The sequence below is a fragment of the Salvelinus namaycush genome, chromosome 9 (genome assembly GCF_016432855.1).
Source record: "Salvelinus namaycush isolate Seneca chromosome 9, SaNama_1.0, whole genome shotgun sequence".
NCBI classification, from domain to species: Eukaryota; Metazoa; Chordata; class Actinopteri; order Salmoniformes; family Salmonidae; genus Salvelinus; species Salvelinus namaycush.
The window spans coordinates 32,817,415-32,839,765 of NC_052315.1; the positions used below are offsets into that span (position 1 = coordinate 32,817,415).

At 45.3% G+C, this 22,351-nt stretch overlaps 1 protein-coding gene across 1 annotated transcript in view; it reads right to left on the bottom strand.

The window, feature by feature from the left end:
* Positions 1 to 22,351, bottom strand: part of LOC120053243 (protein piccolo-like) — an 86,848-nt gene that overhangs the window by 35,536 nt on the left and 28,961 nt on the right. The window contains 9 exon segments of the mRNA XM_039000389.1: positions 2,413 to 2,538; positions 2,909 to 2,984; positions 7,284 to 7,375; positions 15,718 to 16,807; positions 16,965 to 17,784; positions 17,963 to 18,228; positions 18,409 to 19,476; positions 19,593 to 20,188; positions 20,572 to 22,093. Of these exon segments, the coding sequence (XP_038856317.1) occupies positions 2,413 to 2,538; positions 2,909 to 2,984; positions 7,284 to 7,375; positions 15,718 to 16,807; positions 16,965 to 17,784; positions 17,963 to 18,228; positions 18,409 to 19,476; positions 19,593 to 20,188; positions 20,572 to 22,093 (5,656 nt within the window).

A 22,351-nucleotide genomic window follows, 5' to 3' on the forward strand; every position in this document is an offset into this window, starting at 1 on the left:
AACGTTCAAAGTTCTTGAAATGTTCCGCATTGACTGACCTTCATCTCTTAAAGTAATGATGGACCGTCATTTCTCTTTGCCTATTTGAGCTGCTCTTGCCATAATATGGACATGGTCTTTTACCAAATAGGGCTGTCTTCTGTATACGGCACCTACCTTGTCACAACACAACTGATTGGCTCAAACGTATTAAGAAGGAAAGACACACAAATTCCACAAATTAACTTTTAACAAGACACACCTGTTAATTGAAATGCATTCCACCTCATGAAGCTGGTTGAGAGAATGCCAAGAGTGTGCAAAGCTGTCATGAATTCAAAGGGTGGCTACTTTGAAGAATCTAAAATCTAAAATATATTTTGATTTGTTTAACACTTTTTTGGTTACTACATGATTCCATATGTGTTATTTCATAATTTTGATGTCTTCACTATTATTCTACAATGTAGAAAATAGTAAAAATAAAGAAAATAAAGAATGAGTAGGTGTGTCCAAACTTTTGACTGGTACTGTATATGTTAGAGAAACACAAACACCTAAACATTCTGTCAAAATTACAATACACTGAGATACTTACTCTAGCTACATAATCATTTCCACAATCTGTATAAAGCTTAATATAATTTTAAACTGCAGGGGATTTTAGGGAGATGGCATATGCCGAGAGAGAAAGTGTATGTGTGTATTTGTCCTTCAAACTCCTCTCTCAGAAAAGTCAAGGCTGTCCCATGTCGCAAGTGTCACCGCCAGGGTGTGACGTCACAGCGTCTGAACTGAGTAGGACAGCAAGAGGGAGTAGATGAACACTATCTCATCCCCAGAAACATCCCTAACTGCAGAGTGGATTACGCTATAGAACTATAAAGAACCAGGCTTTCCTTCTGGTTTAACCCAAGAGGGCTGGATGCAGAGACACGTCCCACATGTGACAGTAAATCCCTGAAATATAGCAGTAGGAGTAAGCTAATGTCCTACACATTGTTCAGGATGTCTGGTAATTACAGTGGTGTGTTCTGAAGTCTCTTCCACTTTGTTATATTCTGCCTGTAGCCTGTACTAATCTATGTGCTTCAGAAAGGAGGGTTTTACAGTAATATGATGAACGGAAGCAGAAAAAGGGGGAGGGTGCTAAATACTGTGTGTGTGTGTGTGTGTGTGTGTTTCAGTGTGTGTATGCGTGTGTGTGTGTACAGGACTCTGAACAGCTTCTACCCCCAAGTCATTAGAATGCTAAATAGTTAGTTAAATAGTTAACCAAATAGCTTCCTGGACTATCTGTATTGACCCTTTTTTGACTCATCACATACGCTGCTGCTTCTGTTGATTATCATTCACTTTATTCCTAGTTATATGTACATAGTGTAGCTACCTCAATTACCTCGTACCCATGCACATCGACTCGGTACTGGTACCCCGTGTATATAGCCAAGTTATCGTTACTAATTGTGTATTTTTATTATTACGTGTTTTACTTTTCTATTATTTTTGTATTTTCTTTCTCTCTACATTGTTGGGAAGGGCCCGTAAGTAAGCATTTCACTGTTAGTCTACACTTGTTGTTTACGAAGCATGTGACAAATGCAATTTGATTTGGTGTGTGTGTCAGTGTTTGTGTGAACATGTATGTTTGTCAGAGAGAGAAAGAGAGACAGAGAGAGAGAGAGAGACAGAAACAGAGATAGATTGAGAGAGAGGGAGACAGAGAGAGAAACAGAGATAGATTGAGAGAGAGGGAGACAGAGAGAGAAAGGGAGAGAGATAAAGGGAGAGAGTGTGAATGACTGTGTGTGTGCTAAATACAGCATAATGGCTAGTCTTTGTGGCATTGCAAAGGGGCAGAGTGCAAAGAGACAGAACTTTTTTTCTGATGTCTCAGAGAATGAGACATGACAGACACACACGCAAACACAAACATACTGTACACACACAAACACCCTCTCATCTCTCTATGGTGCTCAGAGAGCTTGGCAAAGACATTCACAGTGAGCTGACAGTGGCCTGAAATGATTAATATAATAATAGATTTCTGCTTAAACCAGTAGCTAATCTGCTCTGAGCTGAAATCTGACATTGAGAAGTCTATCTCGTCCAGAACACGTGTGAAATAATCAATATACCTCATCCAGCTTAACTCAGACAAATTGAAATGCATACAACATGCGCTTATGAGTTATGATATTGCTGTATAAGAACGTTAATCATTGTTTTTTTCCCAAATGTCACTTTCATTTTCTTTCCGCACGGATTAAAATCCCACTATAATGACGATCCCATCGGCTATAGCCCACAGTATTTTCTCAACCTTAAATCAGACTGTGTCCCTGTATGAACAGAGATGACTAATCTCTTGTTCTCTCCTCCTTCTCTTGCTCCATTTATACCTTACACAAGTACATGTGCACAAACACTTACCTTCCACCACTTTCCCTGTCTGTTCGGCCACTCCTCCGGGTGTAACCTTGGCGATGTAGGCTCCTATCTCACCATGACAACCAGGAATCTCCTTTCCTCCCACCACACGGATCCCCAGGCCATTCCCTGCAGGGAACACACATATGTGCACAACCGTTCAAAGGTTTGGGGTCACTTAGAAATGTCCTTGTTTTTGAAAGAAAAGCACATTTTTTGTCCATTGAAATAACATCAAATTGATCAGAAATACAGTGTAAACATTGTTAACGGTGTAAATTAATATTGTAGCTGGAAACAGCAGATATTTAATGGAATATCTACATAGGTGTACAGAGGCCCATTATCAGCAACCATCACTCCTGTGTTCCAATGACACGTTGTGATAGCTAATCCAAGTTTATCATATTAAAAGGCTAATTGATCATCAAAAAACACTTTTGCAATTATGTTAGCACAACTGAAAACTGTTGAGAATGTTTACTGTGTTCTGCTCTACCTGAGACACTGGTGTCCTTGGGGTCCCTCTGTAGTTTGAGCCGGGTGTGAGGGAACACATAGGGAATCAGCTTAATCTGGAGGAGGCACACAGTGCATGGAGTATTTGTATTTTTTTTGCCAAGGCAGCAGCTACTCTTCCTGGGATCCAAACACATTAAGGCACTTACATTACATGTGAAGCAAAAGATAAAACAGTACATCATATAACATTATTACACCGCTACACATCCACAATACAAAATTTATAATACCACCATTCAACAATATTACAATGTACGTGTGTGTAGAGTGCGTATGCTAGTGCTTGTGTGCGTATGTGTGTCTGTACCTGTGTGTTTGTCTCTTCACAGCCCCTGTTGTTCCATAAGGTGTATTTTTACTAGTTTTTTAAATCGGATTCTACTTGATTCAGTTACCTGATGTGGAATAGAGTTCCATGTAGTCATGGCTCTATGTAGTACTTTGCACCTCCCATAGTCTGTTCTGGACTTGGAGATTATGAAGAGATCTCTGGTGGCATGTCTTGTGAGTTTAAACAAACAGCTCAGTACATTCAGTTTATCAACACTTCTTACAAAAACAAGTAGTGATGAAGTCAATCTCTCCTCCACTTTGAGCCAGGAGAGATTGACATGCATATTATTGACATGCATACCCCGAGTACTTTTAAGGGCCAGCTAGAGCTGTGCTCTATTTGGCACCTGACCACATTACTGAACAGTAGGTGCGACAAAACTAGGCCCCGTAGGACCTGCTTGTTAAGAAGGGAGAGCAGCGCTTTATTATGGGCAGACTTCTCCCCATCTTAGCTACTGTTATATCAGTATGTTTTGACCAAGACAGTTCACAATCCAGGGTTACTCCAAGCAGTTTAATCACCTCAACTTATTATTCAATAGTTGTGGTTTAGGGTTTAGTGGATGATTCGTCCCAAATATAATGCTTTTAGTTTTTTTTATATTTTGGACTAACTTATTCCTTGCCATCCATTCTGAAACTAACTGCAACTCTTTGTTAAGTGTTGCAGTAATTTCAGTCGCTGTAGTAGCTGACGTGTATAGCATTGAGACACACATGGACACACTGGCTTTACTCAAAGCCAGTGTATGTCGTTAGTAAACATTGAAAAAAGTAAGGGGCCTAAACAGCTGCCCTGGGAAATTCCTGATTCTACCTGGATTATGTTGGAGGGGCTTCCATTAAAGAACCCCATATGTGTTCTGTTAGACAGGTAACTCTTAATCCACAATATAGCAGGGGGTGTAAAGCCATAACACATACATTTTTCCAACAGCAGAAAATGAACAAGAATGTCAAAAGCCACACTAAAGTCTAACAAAACAGCCCTCACAATATTTTTAGCATCATTTTCTCTCAGCCAATCATCAGTCATTTGTGTAAGTGCTGTGGTTGTTGAATGTCCTTCCCTATAAGTGTGCTGAAAGTCTGTTGTCAATTCGTTTACTGTAAAATAACATTGTATCTGGTCGTACACAATTCTTTTCAAAAAGTTTACTAAGGTTTGGTAACAGGCTGATTGGTCGGCTATTTGTGACCCGTTTCAGGAAACTAGGCGTATGTCGCAAGTCACGACTTCACAGGAGAGGCATTTGAACGTTTATTTTATTTTTAATAACATTTTTGGCAGAAATGCCTTCTGGAACATTTGAACTTTCATGTGCCTTAATAACAAACTTGTATGCCATCTGTAAATATGAAATAAATAGTTAAATTACGAGCCTAGTTGGTTTAACCACAGAAAAAGACAGGAACCTTTCCGCTAGCCATGATTGACTGAAATAATGAATGGGCTGGACATGCTGAGAGATGAGTTCGGATTGGTCTGCCCTGTAGCATCTTCTGTCTATAAAATGAGCTGCTCGTTATGTGTAGATAATCCTTTCTACTGCAGTTTTTTCAAAATATATAATGTTAGCCATGGAGAACTGCAAATGTGTTGCTACTGCTCTCTACCAGAGTGACTTGACACGAGGTTATCGAGGTCATTCTTCTTATCTAAACTTGAGAGGTGAATTGATGTTATGCAAAGTTGTAATGTCTTCTCAATTTCGTAGTTTTTTCCTGTTTTACAGGTTCGATGCTCTGGAGTCTGGTGTTGTTGTCACCAAGGAGCGTTAGTACTCAGTCGGGACCAGGTTTCAGCTGCTGCACAAAGCTAACATCTATCCTCCCATAGATGGTCTGCCTGCACCAGCAGCACCTGGACTGGACACAGCTAGACAAACTTATCTTTTTGAAAAGAACAGGGAGTTTTGCGAGGAAGAGGCTATGGACATCACATGCCCTGCACCAAAGTCAAGGGCAGAACAGAAACAGGCTCCCGGAATATAGATTCCCTTGTTCATGTGTGGTTCGGACGGACCAGTTAATCACTGGGGGCGAGATCCCAGCCATCAGCACTATCTGCAGTGCCTCTAGTCACATATCCTGCTGCTCAGCCACTTTACCCCTGATTGATGGCATATACCTACCTCATCTTTCACTGATATCCTTATTGATATTGTTCTTGAACATAATGTATATTATTTTGTTCTTTCGCTACTGTCATTGACACTTGTTCTTTTTTTCTTTATATTTATTTTACTATCTATTTTTGATATTGCTACTATGCAAGTAACCACTTCGCTGTACCGTTTACACCTTCTGTAGAGTCCCATACACTTGGTAAGATGTGGCTGGGGGTTATAGCATTTCTTTCACATGACCCATCAATTTAGACAAGTGTGTCTGGGTAAGCGTCATCGAATATTTATAAAATATTTTTATTTGGACACTTTCTGTTTACCTGGAATTTTTACTTATTGTTGGCTACAACTTTTACCACTTTTTGTCTAAATCTTTACTACACTACTCACTGTTTAGCACATGACCTCACATGTGAATCCTTAAAGAGATGGGTGGGGCTGGCTTAAAAGGGTGTGAACAATTCTGAATGGGTGTAGACAAAGAAAAGCTCTCCAGTAGGTGTACCAAAACATTCAAGGGCCATTTTCTCAAAAGTTTATAAACTGTCAAAGCAGAAGTACTTTCGCACTGTTCCTCAAATGCAGTGTATGATATACCATTGTGTAGCTCTGTATCTCTGCTTTTAACCAATGTAAAAAACACAATTTCAAATGTTGATACATAAGACCGAATCAAGGCGGTCATCACATTTGAGCCAGTAAAGGGGGCTTTACTATTCTTGGGTATCGGAATTACTTTTGCTTCCCTCCTGGCCAGAGGGCATACCCTTTCAGTAGGCTTAAATTGATGATATGGCAAATAGGAGTGGCAATATTGTCCGCTATTATCCTCAGTAATTTTCCATCTAGGTTGTCAGACCCTGATGGCTTGTCATTGTTGATAGACAACAATAATGTTTTCACCTCCTCCACACTCACATTACAGAATTCAAAAGTACAATGCCTTTCTTTCATAATTTGGTCAGATATACTTTGATGTGTAGTGTCAGCGTTTGTTGCTGGCATGTCATGCCTACGTGTACTAATCTTGCCAATGAAAACATCATTAAAGTAGTTGGCAATATCAGTGGGTTTTGTGATGAATCAGAGCCATCTGATTCAATGAATAATTTTTCCCCAAAATTTCATTTAAGGTGCTCCAAAGCTTATTACTGGCATTCTTTGAATGATTTATTTTTGTTTCATAGTATTGTTTATTTTTATTTTTATTTAGTTTATTCACATGATTTCTCAATTTGCAGTACATATGCCAATCGGTTGTGCTGCCAGACGTATTTGCCATACCTTTTGTCTCATCCCTCTCAACCATAACATTTTTCAATTTCTCATCAATCCAAGGCGATTCAACAGTTTTAACAGTCATTTTCTTAATATTAATGGGTGCGTGGTTATTAGTAACTGGAATAAGCAATTTCATAAATGTGTCAAGTGCAGCGTCTGGTTGCTCCTCATTACAAATCACAGACCAGCAAATATTCTTTACATCATCAACATAAAAATCCCTATACAACTTATTGTATGACCTCTTCTACACTATATTAGTCCCAGCCTTTGGAACTTTGGTTTTCCTAGATATGGCTACTATATTGTGATCGCTACATCCTATGGATTTGGATACTGCTTTAAAGCACATTTTTGCAACATTAGTCAAATCAATACATGTCGATGATTTCATTCCTGTGCTGTTTGTAACTAACCTGGTAGATTGACTGATAACCTGAACCAGGTTGCAGGCACTGGTTACAGTTTGAGTACAACTCTGCTAAAGACAACATGAACAAAACAGGCACTATCAATGTATATTTAATGAGGGGGAAGATGGATATAGCAGTTTATTTATTAAATATAGTTCACTAATTTAGACTTATCCTATCCAGCTCCTCTCACCTGTCTCCTGTCCAGAGGCTGTCCATTTTCCTGATGTTGTCTCTCTGCAGGCTTATCAAACCAGTCAGTGTCCTCCCTCCTCAGGTGGTACGCTACACAGGGACAAAGACGGGGCAGGGGGACACAGGGGTGGAGGGGACAGAGACACAGACAGAGAGGGGATACTCAATTGTCAAACACAATATTAGCAGGATGGATGCCCAACTCCAAATCAACCACTAGCCTCCAGCCACGGACCATATATGCACTTAATGTAGATCTAAAGGTATTTGCAATATTTTAATAACTCCAAATCACTCTCTGGTAGGCTTGGCGGAGTCTACGTGATGTGGATGATCAGATCTACGCAAGTGTCTTGGGGTGGGAGCTAGATGGCAATGTGAAATTGGGTTTAAGTTGCACCCCCTTACAATACTTTACAAACACATCCTTTGCTCCATGTTTACTGCTCGTAAGTGATCAGTGATCAGAGCTGTCTGGAGAGGTGAAGGCAGCATGGTAGATAACCAGCTACTGTCCCATCCCCAGTACTATCAGATCAGTGAACATTTAAGAGACTGGATGGGGATGGATATATTTGAACTAGGTATGTCATGTGCACATTGGCATGCAGAGGTCCCCGGTGTGTGTGTGCGTGTGTGTGTGTTTGTATGTGTGTGTGTGTGTTCGTGTGTGTGTGTATATGTGTGTGCAGATTAACAGGTCATGCATAGAGAGAGTGAAACATCTCCACAGTGGGTCAGGGACACAGTAAACAGACTTTAGGTGGAAGTGGAGGAGTGTCTTCCACAGTCACAGTACAGTTCCCTTTGCCCTGAGACAGTGAGGTAGTACATGGTGTTATTAGAGTGATCCAACAGCATGATCAGAGTTACATCTATAATTGTGTGAGAGACCCTCAATACTTACCTAGTATTCAGACATACCACTGTTGTGGTAACACATGTATGTAATGCAAATGTGAGCCGTATCTGAGCGACCTTGCAATAGTGCATGAACATGAATTCCAGAAATGGCATTGATATACACTATATATACAAAAGTATATGGACACCCCTTCAAATTAGTGGATTTGGCTGTTTCGAGCACACAGCCATGCAATCGCCATAGACAAACATTGGCAGTAGAATGGCCTTACTGAAGAGCTCAGTGGCTTTCAATGTGGCACCGTCATAGAATGCCACCTTTCTAACAAGTCAGTTCGTAAAATTTCTCCTCTGCTAAAGCTGCCCCAGTCAACTGTAAGTGCTGATATTGTTAAGTGGAAACGTCTAGGAGCAACAACGGCTCAGCCGCGAAGTCATAGTCCACTCAAGCTCACAGAATGAGTGCTGAAGCGCGTAGCGCGTAAAACTTGTCTGTCTGCGGTTGCAACACACACTACCAAGTTCCAAACTGCCATTGGAAGCAACGTCAGCACAAGAACTGTTCTTCGGGAGCTTCATGAAATGGGTTTCCATGGCTGAGCAGCCGCACACAAGCCTAAGATCACCATGCGCAATGCCAAGCATCTCCTCGAGTGGTGTAAACCTCACTGTTGTTGGACTCTGGAGCATTGGAAACGCGTTCTCTGGAATGATGAATCATATTTCACCATCTGGCATTCCGATAGACACATCTGGGTTTAGCAGATGCCAGGAGTACGCTACCTGCCCCAATGCATAGTGCCAACTGTAAAGTTTGGTGGAGAAGGAATAATGGTCTGGGGCTGTTTTTCATTGTTCGGGCTAGGCCCCTTAGTTCCAACGAAGATAAATCTTAACGCTACAGCATACAATCATATTCCAGACAATTCTGTGAACTTTGTGGCAACAGTTTGGGGAAGACCCTTTCCTGTTTCAGCATGACAATGCACCCGTGCACAAAACGAGGTCCATACATAAATGGTTTGTCGAGATCGGTGTGGAAGAACTTGACTGGTCTGCACAGAGCCCTGACCTCAACCCCATTGAACAGTTTTGGGATGAATTGGAATGCCGAGTGCAAGCCAGGCCTAATCGCCTAATTGCTATTTTGTTTGTTTGTTCTCATTGTTTGTAACACATTTTTCATGATGTTGCTGTTACCGTCTCTTTTGACCGAAAAGAGCTTCTGGACATCAAAACAACGATTACTCACCTCGAACTGGACAAAGATTTTTTATTTAATGAGTCTGACGAGAAGAATATACTGCTTTGTCGAGACAAGGCCCAAATACCGTCATCCGCATGAAGAAAATATGGAGAAAAAGGGGAAGGAGAGCGGGGTGCCTTAAAATAATTAGTCGAGTAGGTAAACCACCACAACCCTCAGTATTATTGGCCAATGTGCAATCATTGGAAAACAAATTAGACGATCTACGATTAAGACTATCCTGCCAACGGGACATTAAAAACTGTAATACCTTATGTTTCACCGAGATGTGGCTAAATGGCGACACAGATAATATTGTGCTGGCTGGCTTCTCCGTGCATCGGCAGGACAGAGGAGATATGTCTGGTAAGACGAGGGGCGGGGGGGTGTGTCTATTTGTCAATAATTGCTGGTGCGTGATGTCTAATATTAAAGAAGCCTTGAGGTATTGCTCACCTGAGGTAGAATACCTTATGATAAGCTGTAGACCACACTATCTACCAAGAGAGTTCTCATCTATATTATTCGCAGCCGTCTATTTACCACCACAAACCGATGCTGGCACCCAGACCGCACTCAACGAGCTGTAAGAGGCCATAAGCAAACAAGAAAATGCTCAGCCAGAAGCAGAGCTCCTAGTGGCTGGGGACTTTAATGCAGGCAAACTTAAATCCATTTTACCTCATTTCTACCAGCATGTCACATGTGCAACCAGAGGAGAAAAAAAACTCTAGACCACCTTTACTCCACACACAGAGACGTATACAAAGCTCACCCTCGCCCTCCATTGAACAAATCTGACCATAATTCTATCCTCCTGATTCCTGCTTACAAGCAAAAACTAAAGCAGGAAGTACCAGTGACTCGCTCAATACGGAAGTGTTCAGATGACAAGGATGCTACGCTGCAGGACTATTTTGCTAGCACAGACTGGAATATGTCCAATGGCATTGAGGAGTATACCACCTCAGTCACTGGCTTCATCAATAAGTGCATCGACGACGTCGACCCCACAGTGACCGTACGTACATATCCCAACCAGAACCCATGTATTACAGGCAACATCCGCACCGAGCTAAAGGCTAGAGCTGCCGCTTTCCATCAGCGGGACACTAATCCAAACGCTTATAAGAAATCCCGCTATGACTTCAGACGAACCGTCAAACAAGCAAAGCATCAATACAGGACTAAGGTTGAATTCTACTACGCTCGTCGGATGTGGCAGGGCTTGAAAACGATTATGGACTACAAAGGGAAACCCAGCCGTAAGCTGCCCAGTGACGCGAGCCTATCAGATGAGCTAAATGCCTTTTATGCTAGCTTCGAGGCAAGCAACACTGAAGCATGCATGAGAGCACCAGCTGTTCCGGACGACTGTGTGATCACGCTCTCCATAGCCGATGTGAGCAAGGCCTTTAAACAGGTCAACATTCACAAAGCCGCGGGGCCAGATGGATTACCAGGACCTGTACTCAAACGGACGAACTGGCAAGCGTTTTCACTGACATTTTCAACCTCTCCCTGACCAAGTCTGTAACACCTACAGGTTTCAAACAGACCACCATAGTCCCTGTGCCCAAGAAAGGCGGGCCGCCCCCAGGTAGTAAGGGTAGGCAACAACACATCTGCCACACTGATCCTCAACACTGGGGCCCCTCAGGGGTGCGTGCTTAGTCCCCTCCTGTACTCCCTGTTCACCCCACGACTGCGTGGCCAAGCACGACTCCAACACCATCATTAAGTTTGCTGACGACATAACAGTGGTAGGCCTGATCACCGTCATTGATGAGACAGCCTATAGGGAGGTCAGAGACCTGGCAGTGTGGTGCCAGGACAACAACCTCTCCCTCAATGTGAGCAAGACAAATGAGCTGATCTTAGATTATAGGAAAAGGAGGGTCGAACAGGCCCCCATTAACATCGACGGGGCCGAAGTGGAGCGGTTTGAGAGTTTCATGTTCCTTGGTGTCCACTTCACCAACGAACTATCATGGTCCAAACACACCAAGACAGTTGTGAAGAGGGCATGACAACACCTTTTTCCTCTCAGCAGACTGAAAAGATTTGTCATGGGTCCCCAGATCCTCAGAACGTTCAACATCTGCACCACCGAGAGCATCCTGACAGGATACATCACCACCTGGTAGGGCAACTGCTCGGCATCTGACGGTAAGGCGCTACAGAGGGTAGTGCGTACGGCCCAGTAAATCACTGGGGCCAAGCTTCCTGACATCCAGGACCTATATACTAGGTGCTGTCAGAGGAAGTGTCACGCCCTGATCTTAGAGAGCCTTTTTATGTCTCTATTTGGTTTCGTCAGGGTGTGATTTGGGGTGGGGATTCTATGTTTTTCTTTTCTATGATTTTGTATTTCTATGTTTTGGCCAGGTATGGTTCTCAATCAGGGACAGCTGTCTATCGTTGTCTCTGAATGGGAACCATACTTAGGTAGCCCTTTCCCTCCTTTCAGTGTGGGAAGTTAACTTTGTTTGTGGCACATACCCTTAAGCTTCACGGTTGTTTTGTGTTGTTTATTGTTTTTTTTGGCGTCATTTCTAATAAAAAGGAATATGTACGCTCACCAGGCTGCGCTTTGGTCCAGTTTTTTTAACGGCAGTGACAGGAAGGCCCAAAACATGTCAAAGACTCCAGTCACCCAAGTCATAGATTGTTCTCTCTGCTACCGCACGACAAGCGGTACAGGAGCGCCAAGTCTAGGACCAAAAGGCTCCTTAACAGCTTCTACCCCAATCCATTAGACTGCTGAACAATTAATCAAATGGCCTCCCAGACTATTTACATTGACCCCCCCCCCCACCCCCTTTGTTTTTACACTCCTGCCACTCCCTGTTTATTATCTATGCATAGTCACTTTACAAATTACCTCGACTAGCCTGTACACCCGCATATTGACTCGGTACCGGTACCCCCTGTATATAGTCTTGCTATTGTTATGTAATTATTTTAAATGTTTTACTTTTGTTCATTTAGTAAATATTTTCTTAACTCTATTTCTTGAACTGCATTGTTGGTTAAGGGCTTGTCAGGAAGCATTTCACTGTAAGGTCTACACATGTTCTATTCGGCGCATGTGACAAATACAATTTGATTTGATTTGACCAGTGCACGACCTCACTAATGCTTTTGTGGCTGAATGGAAGCAAGTCCTCGCAGCAATGTTCCAACATCTAGCGCTTCTACACCTGCATTGCTTGCTGTTTGGGGTTTTAGGCTGGGTTTCTGTACAGCACTTTGAGATATCAGCTGATGTAAGAAGGGCTATATAAATACATTTGATTTGATTTGATTTAGTGGAAAGCCTTCCCAGAAGAGTGGAGGCTGTTATAGCCGGAAAGGGGGGACCAAGTCCACATTAATGCCCATGATTTTGGATTAGATTGTCAACGAGTAGGTGTCCACATACTTTTGATTAGGTAGTGTATGTACAGAACCATTTAAATGTGGCTCATTCCAGATATGGATTGCTTAACCACTACAGTATATGATACATTTACAGTACATTGCCATCGACATATGGGTCATTCCATGATGAGTTTGATATGTGTAAAGTACCATCCAAATATGGGTCATTCCAGAAATGGGTTTGATATGTTTGTGTGTATGATACCATCTACATCTGGTCATTGAGCACCATGGGGCGTGGGGTGTTGTGGGGTGGAGGCAGACATTGTCTAAGCTACATGGGGTTGGGATGTGGTCTGGATTAGACCGTTCACACTGCAGCTCTCACCTTCTATGTTCCAGTTGGGGCCTCCGGCTGGGGTGTAAAGTTATATGTTTTAGAAACGGCTACAACACAACGTCAATGAATCTAAGACTTATTCAGTGGGCTATGTCTCCATCCACTTACACTGTATATCACATGCACTGGACTAAATCTAAGTCAGCACATGCTTTGTAAGCAAATAAATACATTTTATAACGTTATAGTCTTTCAGGGAGTTTGCATTTCTGAAGCGAAGTGCATGAAAGATGTATGTCATAACAGAGCAATTGTAGATTAATTGTAAAACTATCTATCACAAATACATGGGTATTTACGAATATATCATCGCTTTAGATACTGTAAAGTCACATGGGGACTAAAGCAGTCTAAATATTAAAGGTAAACTCAGCTATATGACATCACAGTGTGGCGACGTATTTGCTCTTGCCAATTGGCGCCTTTCCTAGACGCATGGCTGGGTATCATATTGCGGAGTGTCCCTTTAACATGGTGCTGCTGTATTAGTGGAGGGCAGGCAGCATTCTAAACTAGAATACTCTACCGTGTCTGATACTCTCATGAAAGATTCTGGGATCATCTCTGTTCAGTGTCAGCATGGAGTCAGTTAGGGCTGGAACCAAGGCAGATAGACACTCTTATTTATGTGGGGTCATATTTATGTCTGCTGCTGATCAACTACTCACCAGTCTGTCATTGGAGTCAGTTTTAAAGTACATTTAAAACGGTACTATATGCATGTCTAAGAAAAATGCTATCTAAAATGAATCCACTTGAATATGAATGTTTATTGGTTTGTGTTTCTGCTTGTTAATGATTATTATTTTTTTAATATATGTAAATTAAATGGTGGTCACTCTGAAACTGACTACACTATGCCGGGCCGATAGAAACATAGGAACAGAACCATAGAGACATATTTAGGAGTGTTGTCCTGGTTAGTAAACACTAAAATGGATACCTCAGGATTTTGGCAATGAGGCCCTTTATCTACTACCTCAGAGTCATATGAACTCGTGGATACCATTTTTATGTATTTTCATGCAGATTTAAGGAAGTTGCTAACTAGTGTTAGCGCAATGACTGGGAGTCTATGGTAAAAGCTAGCATGTTTCCAGTCATTGTGCTAACGCTAGCTAGCATTGGCTTGCGAAACAACATCTAACTTCATACTGGATGCTGAGACTCTAGGGAAGTTGTTAAAGGGCTTCATTGTCAAAATCCCAAAGTATCCCTTTAAAATAGAAGCAAGGACAGCTGTAATTTCACACTTACTCCCCAGGAGGAGATGGGGAGAGAACACATTCATATGCTGCCAATCAGAAGAGAGCATGCACATTTACAGTCCCTTAGAAACATTCACAGCAACCAACATTCACAGCAACCATCGTCATGCAAAAGATGCTTTAAAGCTTTATTGAAATGGAAACTCAAACACATTTAATCTCAGAGCAACATGCATGAATACAAAATGGAAAATACCCAAGATGGACAGGGATGAATATGCTATAAATAACTATGTATGGTGTGAGTATCATAAAATATACTGTATGTCTACTATCAACATGGGTTCAAATCTAAAACTCAAATACACAAACAAATAATCTATAACTCCATAATCCTTAGGGAAAAAATGTCATTGCATTGCAATATGAATGTGAGTATCATGCTCTCTATTATTACTGCTGTAATAGTAAATGTGTGTATTGCTGGCCAGGAGACGAAGTGAGGGAGGCAGGTGCTCTATATAAATGGCTGTCTGCATCGTCTGAACAATTACAGTAAGTAGACCCAGACCCACACATAGTGATTCAGCATTAGGCCTTTAAAATGGCTGCTGCCAGGGGGCCAAGCTCCACAATAGCTCCAAGGGTGCTTGGAAAAGTAAATATACTGTATGTCTATCTAAAGGCCTGATATACTTCCTGCAAGAGCCAGATAACATGTTATGTATGGAGAAGAAGAGGGGAAAGGAGAAGAAAAAGGAGGGAAAGAGTGGTGTAGACAAAGGTGCCTATAGGCTATAGACAGCACCCAGATGGCAGTGACATACTGTTAGATATTCATTAGTCTCCCACTCATTCAAATATATTATCACTCTCTTTTCTTTCTCTTCAAAAGCACTACTCAGAGGCACTTAAAGTGTGTGTTATTTATGATCACCTATTATCCACTATTGATATTTCACTGTTCTGTATGGTTTAAAGAAGCCCTGTGTCCCATAATACACATTTGGTCAGTGATGAAAGCAGAAAACCAACATGTAAAAGAAGAGAACTGGAGCATGCTAATAACATCACAGATAGAGTTAACAACACCGACATGCTGTCTCATACATAACATCAACAGTATTATGTATCAGTGAAGAAAATAAATAGTGTTGCATGCAGACATCAAACAAAACAGAAACAGCAACCAGAACAAAACACAAACACAGTTACGTGACAAAAGCCACAAAATATGAGAAATAATAGGTGATCAGGAGCCTTCTCAGGCAGACATAAACACAGTCAGGAGCATGCGGTAGCTGCATGTCCAGAGAGTCAGGGTGCTGTGACAGCCTCAGGAGCCATTTACCTTCGCTGTCAGACATGGCTCCCCCCAGGTCGTCCATGATGAAGGCTATATCTTTGTCATAGACCCCACTATGTCCCAGTGTAGCCCTGGACTCCTCCCTCATGTGCTGCTGGACCTCCGGCAGGGAGTGGCTAGAGCCAAACTGGTCTCTGGAGTCAGCTGAGATGGGTGGTAGAGGGCCGGCTGAGGCTCTGGCCATGCCCATGGGCTCTCCCACAGGACTCAGAGGGCTCTCCTCCTCTGAGTTCTGAGCCACGATGGGGATGCGCCCGCGGCTCTGGCTTATAGGCAGGCTGGTGGGCTTGGTCCTGGCCACCCCCGTGCCGAACGCTGCGTCCAATGCTTCTCCCTCAATCTTCAGCCTGAGAGAGGAGCTGGAAAGGTCCCGTTTGATGGACAGATCCAGGCCATAGACGGAAGTGGGACGGGAGTTGGGGCGGGAGTTGGGGCGGGAGGAGGGGCGAGAGCGCGTGCCGCTGGGGTAGGTGGTGTCGTCCTGTAGGGTAGTCCTCATGGTGGGTCCCCCCAGGCCAAGGGACTGGCCCAGGTTCTGGCCCAGAGAGCCAGCCAGGTTAGATCCCAGGGAGGAGTCCAGGTACTTCTGCTGCTCAGACAGGTTCTTCCTCAGGCCAAAGGTGATCTCATCCTGGAGCAGTCTGGCTCGCGTGGACAGGTTGGTGACAGACGAGGCTCCAGAACCCAGGAAGCTGCTGTAGTCTGGCTCCAGGTCTCTGCTCTCCTGGATGGAGGAGAACTTGGTTATCTTGGGGTCCAACAGGGCTGCCTTCTTTTGGTTCTTGATCTGTTTCTGGTAGAGCACGGCGGCAGGGAGCTGCTTGGCAGCCTGTTTCTCCAGAGTCAGCCGGCTGATGCTGTACTTGTCAGCCTTAGGGAAGTGTCTGTAGCTGGGGTCAGTGGGGAGGTACTGAGGCATGCCCAGGCCTGAGAGGTGCTCCAGACCCTCCGTCCCTCGTCTAAACTCCTGCTTTATCTGTTGCTTCAGGAGCTTCAGCTCATAAGGCTCCTCCATAGAGTCCTCCTCTCCTTTACCGTAGCTGTGCAAACGCGAGTTACCAAGGAACTCTGCAACCTAAACAAACACAATACAATAATTTATCATCATCATCATCCCAACACCCAAGTGAACAGGCAAATGCGGTATAGCAAAATACCAACCCAAAAAACGGAGCAAAACACACTGACATACAATATGTAACAACATCCCCATTCCACAGAAGAACATCTACTGTTTACATATCAGTTACCTCTGCAGTGCGCCTGGCCTCAGCGGCCCGGAGCAGCCTGTCAGCCTTAGACAGGTCCTTATCAGGCAGACTGAACCCTGACCCCAGCCCTGCAGAGCCCAGCGCTGTAGAGCCTTTAGTCAGCTGCTCTATGTCCTCTATCAGAACATAGTTCCTGGCATTGTGGTGGTCGATGTCAGCGTAGAAAGACTCAGCAGATATACTAGACATGGGGCTGGAGGCCATGCTCCTCTCCTCCAGGCCCATCCTCAGTTCCAGGCTACCGTACTTCCCCACCCCATACCCCCCCTCGCTGGAGGAGGGTACGATGATCATGGGCTGGTTCCGGATCACCTCGTAGTTGGTGTTGTTCTTGGACTGGTAGCCTGAGGACTGGGCCTGCTGGTGGGAGTGGGAGGCCTGGGGGTAGGACAGGCTGGGCACAGAGGAGTAGACTGACTGACTCTGATAGGGGTGCTGCTGGTAGAGGGCCTGCTGCTGGTACAGGGTCTGCTGGGGGTAGTTGCTGATGGCCTGGGTCTGGGGGACATACTGGGTGTAGTGGGAGTAGGGACTGGTAAGAGTGGAGTACTGGGAGTCAGCCTCAGTTTCAGGGGGAATGAACTGGTCGAACTCTGACTGGGGAGCTGTCCTGGGTCTCTCCAGGCCGTGGCTGTTCCCTCTGGTCTCCCTGATGTTGCTGACCTCACTGTCTGACATGTAGTCTCTTTCCTCAGCCACACCCTGCAGGTAGGCCCTCTCCCTCTTCTCCCTCTCCTGCAGCAGGGCATCCTTACGACGGTTGATGCCCATCTCCAGGTACCTGTTAGAAGGAGAAGATGGGACTGGATTTATACAGTGCTTTCCAAGTGCTAAAAATGTGGAATCACTGCATACACACCAATGTGTTCTACTCATCTAAAGCATGTTATTGTATTGTAAATCAGAACTGGTTCTATATTGACTTGCCTGGTTCACAAATTGTTAAATTAATAAATTACCTCAGCTTGGCATCAATCTCTTTCTCCTCCTCGTCTAGCTCGGCCTGTTTTCTGCGGAGCTTGGATGACTCTCTCTCCACCAGGTCCAGCTCCTTGTCGATGTCCTGCAAGATCTTGGCCCGGGCCATGGTGGTGTGACGGCCGAGCCGTCGGCGCGCTGAGTTGGTGCTGTAGCCTGACGGGCCAGTCAGAGGGTCATCCTCCGGGGGAGGGTTGGGTAGGGTCCTCTTCACCTTCTTTCCAGTGCCTGACGGAGAGCCCTGGCCCTAGGACAGAGGGAAAAGCAATAAGATACGAGATAAGATAGAGTACTTAATACTATTGCCAGGTTTATTTTCAACAAAAATGTCAACAATGTGCGAAGAAAGTGCTTAACTATGCAAACTTTAACGTGGTCATGTTTAACACTATCTTATGTTACCAGTATTCTTACTACAGTGACTTACAGAGTAGGTTTCTGTGTAGTGGTAGCCTATCCTGTCCTCGATGGTGGGGCTGAGAGACTTGGGGTCAGGCAGAGACTTCGGTCCAGGCTTCAGCATCCTAGGGCCGGAGGAAAACCTGGACGGGTCAGTGGTCAGCCTCTTCTGCCCTTCCTCCATGGCCTTACTCGGGGAGAGGGGAGACACGGGAGAGTAAAGCACTTTGGGGGACTTGGGGGCGAGGTCTGCCTTCAGGTAGGCGCTGTAGCCCACCTCTACGGGCAAGTGGCGCCTGCGGTCTGTGTCTGTCTGGCAGCTGAGGCTGCCTCCTCTCTGAGAGTTCTCTGGGGCTGAGATGTGTTTGATGATCTCCACCTTAGTGTCCATCTGGATGCTGGGGCATTTGATGCTGCCAGAGTGGTCGGTCTGGACAGAGATCTCTGCCACAGTCTGGATGGCGATGCTGGAGACCTTAGAGCCACCGTGTTTTCCCTCGCCGCTGTGCTTGCTGGAGCGGGAGCGCCGCCGCGACCTGGTTGGCATGTCCCACTCATCCTCTTGGTCCTCCTCATCATCAGTCTGAACACTGCTGTCTACACCCCTCCTGTTGTTCCTCTTCCTCCTCCCCACATACGTTCTGTCTACCGAGTCCTCATCGTCTGTCTGGACCCCACTGTCCACTATCCTCTTCCCTACCACCCCTGTACCATACCCTTGATCACCAGGCTGCTTAGACCCTGCCGACTGTTTCCTACTGAATTGCAGCTGGTCCTGACCTCCAACCTCTCTCTGACCCTCACCGGTCACATACTGCACCCCACCCTCTAGCTGGATGACAGTGGATGAGGTGGTGGACTCATCCCTAACAGGCCAGTACTGACCGTTATCCCCCACCCCTGCATACTGTGCCTCTAGCAGGTTATCTGAGGTTCCTGTGGTACCGTAGTGCTCCTCTAGCTGGTGCTGTAGCTGCACCTGGAGCTGTTGGATCTGCTCTAGCTGTTCCCTCTGCTGGTTGTAGGTCTCCTGCTGTGCTACAAGGTGTGCTTGGTGCTCCTCTTCCTGTTGCACTAACAACTTCTGTTTCAGAGCCTGTAGAATAGAATAGACTAGAATAGATAAGAATAACATTGTTGTCCAGCCAATTGTCCATCTGCTTACAGTAACAGATACATTAGCACAAGAGACATATACACACACATTCATACCTGCAGCTCCTCCAGCTCCCTCTGCACCATGATCTGCTCCTGCTCGCGGTAGCGCTGGATCTCCTGCCTCTCCCACTCCAGCTCCTCTGCCAGACACAACTGCTTCAGCTTCTCCAGCTGCAGGAACTCCCTCTCCATCTGATACTGGGTGATCTTGCTGTCATCCAGGCCGGGGAACATGGGCAACGAGGCTAGGGCCTCCAGAGAGGCTGCAATGGCCTCCAGGGTTTGGTCAGAGTACAGGGCAGGGAAGCCAGTCATGATGTCAGCCAGAGCGCTGGGCAGCAGGTCCTTGGGCAGGCCAGTGCCCAGGCTGATGATCTGGTGGCCAGGGTCGGTGGTGGGGATGAAGCCATAGGGGTATGGGGCTTGGGTTGGCTGCTCCTGGAGGGTGGTGGTAGGGGGTAGGGTGGTGCTAAAGATGGACCCTGGCTGGGTGGTAATGGCATATGTAGAAGGAACAGGGGCTGCTATGGAGGAGTATACCATTCCGTCTGAGGATCTAAGGACACTATAAGCAGGGACCTGGGAATATGGAGCAGTGGATATCCCAGTATAGGACCCAGCAGCTTTACTAGTGTAGTCTAGAGCTTCACCTGTCATGACGGGTCCAGAAATGTAGGTTTAAGTCAATGAGTAAAACATCATACTGTATATACATGTTCTGTACAAAATAAAGGCCATGCAGATTTGATTTGGGGAGATCATAGCACTAAGCATGCAAGCATCTCCGGGTCTGTCCAGCTAGCACGATGCAAAGCCAAAATATTGTGGGAGAACACGCAGGCATACGCATGCATCTGTGTAAAAAGAAAGAAAAGACAAAAGGAACAGAACATTGATGGAAATCTAGATCATTTCATAAATCATGCAAAAGTACAGTAAATGCTCATTAAAATCATAATGGAAAACAATGATAACTGAAAAAAAATTCCATTCAGAAATCAAATTCAAGCAGGTCAAAAAAGAACACACCAACCTGCGGATATATTACCAGCTGTCAGGTCTACTGCACTGTCCAAGACTCTGTTATAGTCATATCCGGTCTTTCCATTATAGAGGAAGAGTCCTGCATCAGCCAGATTGGTCTCAGACATGGCCTTGCCGTTCAAGACCTTGAATCCATAGACCCCAGCATGATCATACTGGTAGTGGTCGTCTCTGTAGCCGAAGTGGTGGTCAGGCTGGGTAATAACTGGTGGCTGGGTCCCACAGCTCCCTGTGAAGGGTAGCTTGTAGATGACGTCACAGCACACATTTTTCCCAGCTGTCAGATCTATGGGCGTCCCATCATCCTTTACAACCGTGGTCACCACACCTGGGCTGGTGCCGGACAGAGCCACCATGGCCCTAAGGGGTCTGGAGGTGGACAGGTCCACGGCCCCAGCCAGCTCAGAGAGCATGGTCCCCCCATTGCTGATAGCTGGGGCCATGGTCACTGGAAGCCTGCTATCTACTGTGGAGGCTCCATAGGACAGGTTAATTGGTGTCTCTGTGTCTCTGACTGTCACCGTGCTGACGATAGGTGGAGAGTCTACCCGCCTATACACTATCTGTGCCAGAGGCTCGAATGGTTTGTATGTGGTAAGAGGGAGAGGCATGGAGGCAACATAACCCTGCAGATCTAAAGGCTTTTCTGCTGGCTCGCTGGTGTAGGAGGCAATGGTGGCTGAACAGGTGACAATAGTGATGCTATCAGTTACAACAGCCAACGTGGTGGAAGGGGTGATCTCAGCACTCAGGTTCACTATCTCTGGCTGCACTGCCGTATGTCGGCCACTAGAGTTGCTACAGACGGACTGGCGACTCGATTCCCGAGGCGTCAAGTCCATCCCTGAATCAGTCATCTTTACACCGACCTTAATGGTGCGGAGGTCAATGGCATCACCGGAATAGATCTTCCCGTTCTGTTTGGGAGAGGGCTGGACTTTAGCCAGGTCTGGCTGGATAGGGATGGCCAATGCGTCTGACGCAGGAGCTTGGGGCAGCCTCTCATGAACCACAGATACAGTGGTTCTCTGAACCTCGGTGGTGACCACCTGAGTGACCAGGCTGGGCAGACTCTCCGGGGGCTGGGCTGAGGTGGAGATAGAGGAGGAGTACACGTGGCTCAGGCTGGACACCACCTTCTCAGGCCCACGGATTTCCTGGCTCTCTATCGACTCCTGGTGGAACTTCCTGGTGATGGTGACTGGAGCCACGGGGACAGTCTGGGGAACCTCCTGGCCAGAGGGAACTGACATTCTCCTGGTGTAGGCTTCAGTTGTAATGACCTCCAGGGGGGTCTCATACTCTGATGAGTAACTCAGGACCTCTGATACTGCCTGTGGCGGTTGCACTGCTGAGGGGATGGATTCTCTCCTGTATTGAACTTGGGCAGCATATGCCTCTAGAGGTACCTCTGCCTCTGCAGGCATTGTGATAACCTGGGCCATAGTTAGAAGCTGCTGCATGGTTATAGACGCTCTTTTTGTAGTGGAAGTAGCCTCAGTTGTAACCACCTGGGTGGGTGTTTCATATTCTGATGGGTAAGTCATCACTTCAGCCAATGTGTATGGTTGTTGTGCTACAGAGGATGTGGATGTCCTTCTAGTGGTAGTGGCCTCAGTTGTTATAACCTCCGTAGGCATTTCATACTCTGAAGGAAAAGTCATTACTTCAGATGCAGATGATCGAATTGATGGTGTGTACTGCTGTAATGGCATTACCTCTGCCATGGTTTGTGGTTGCTGCATTTCCAATGGTATTGATGCTCTTCT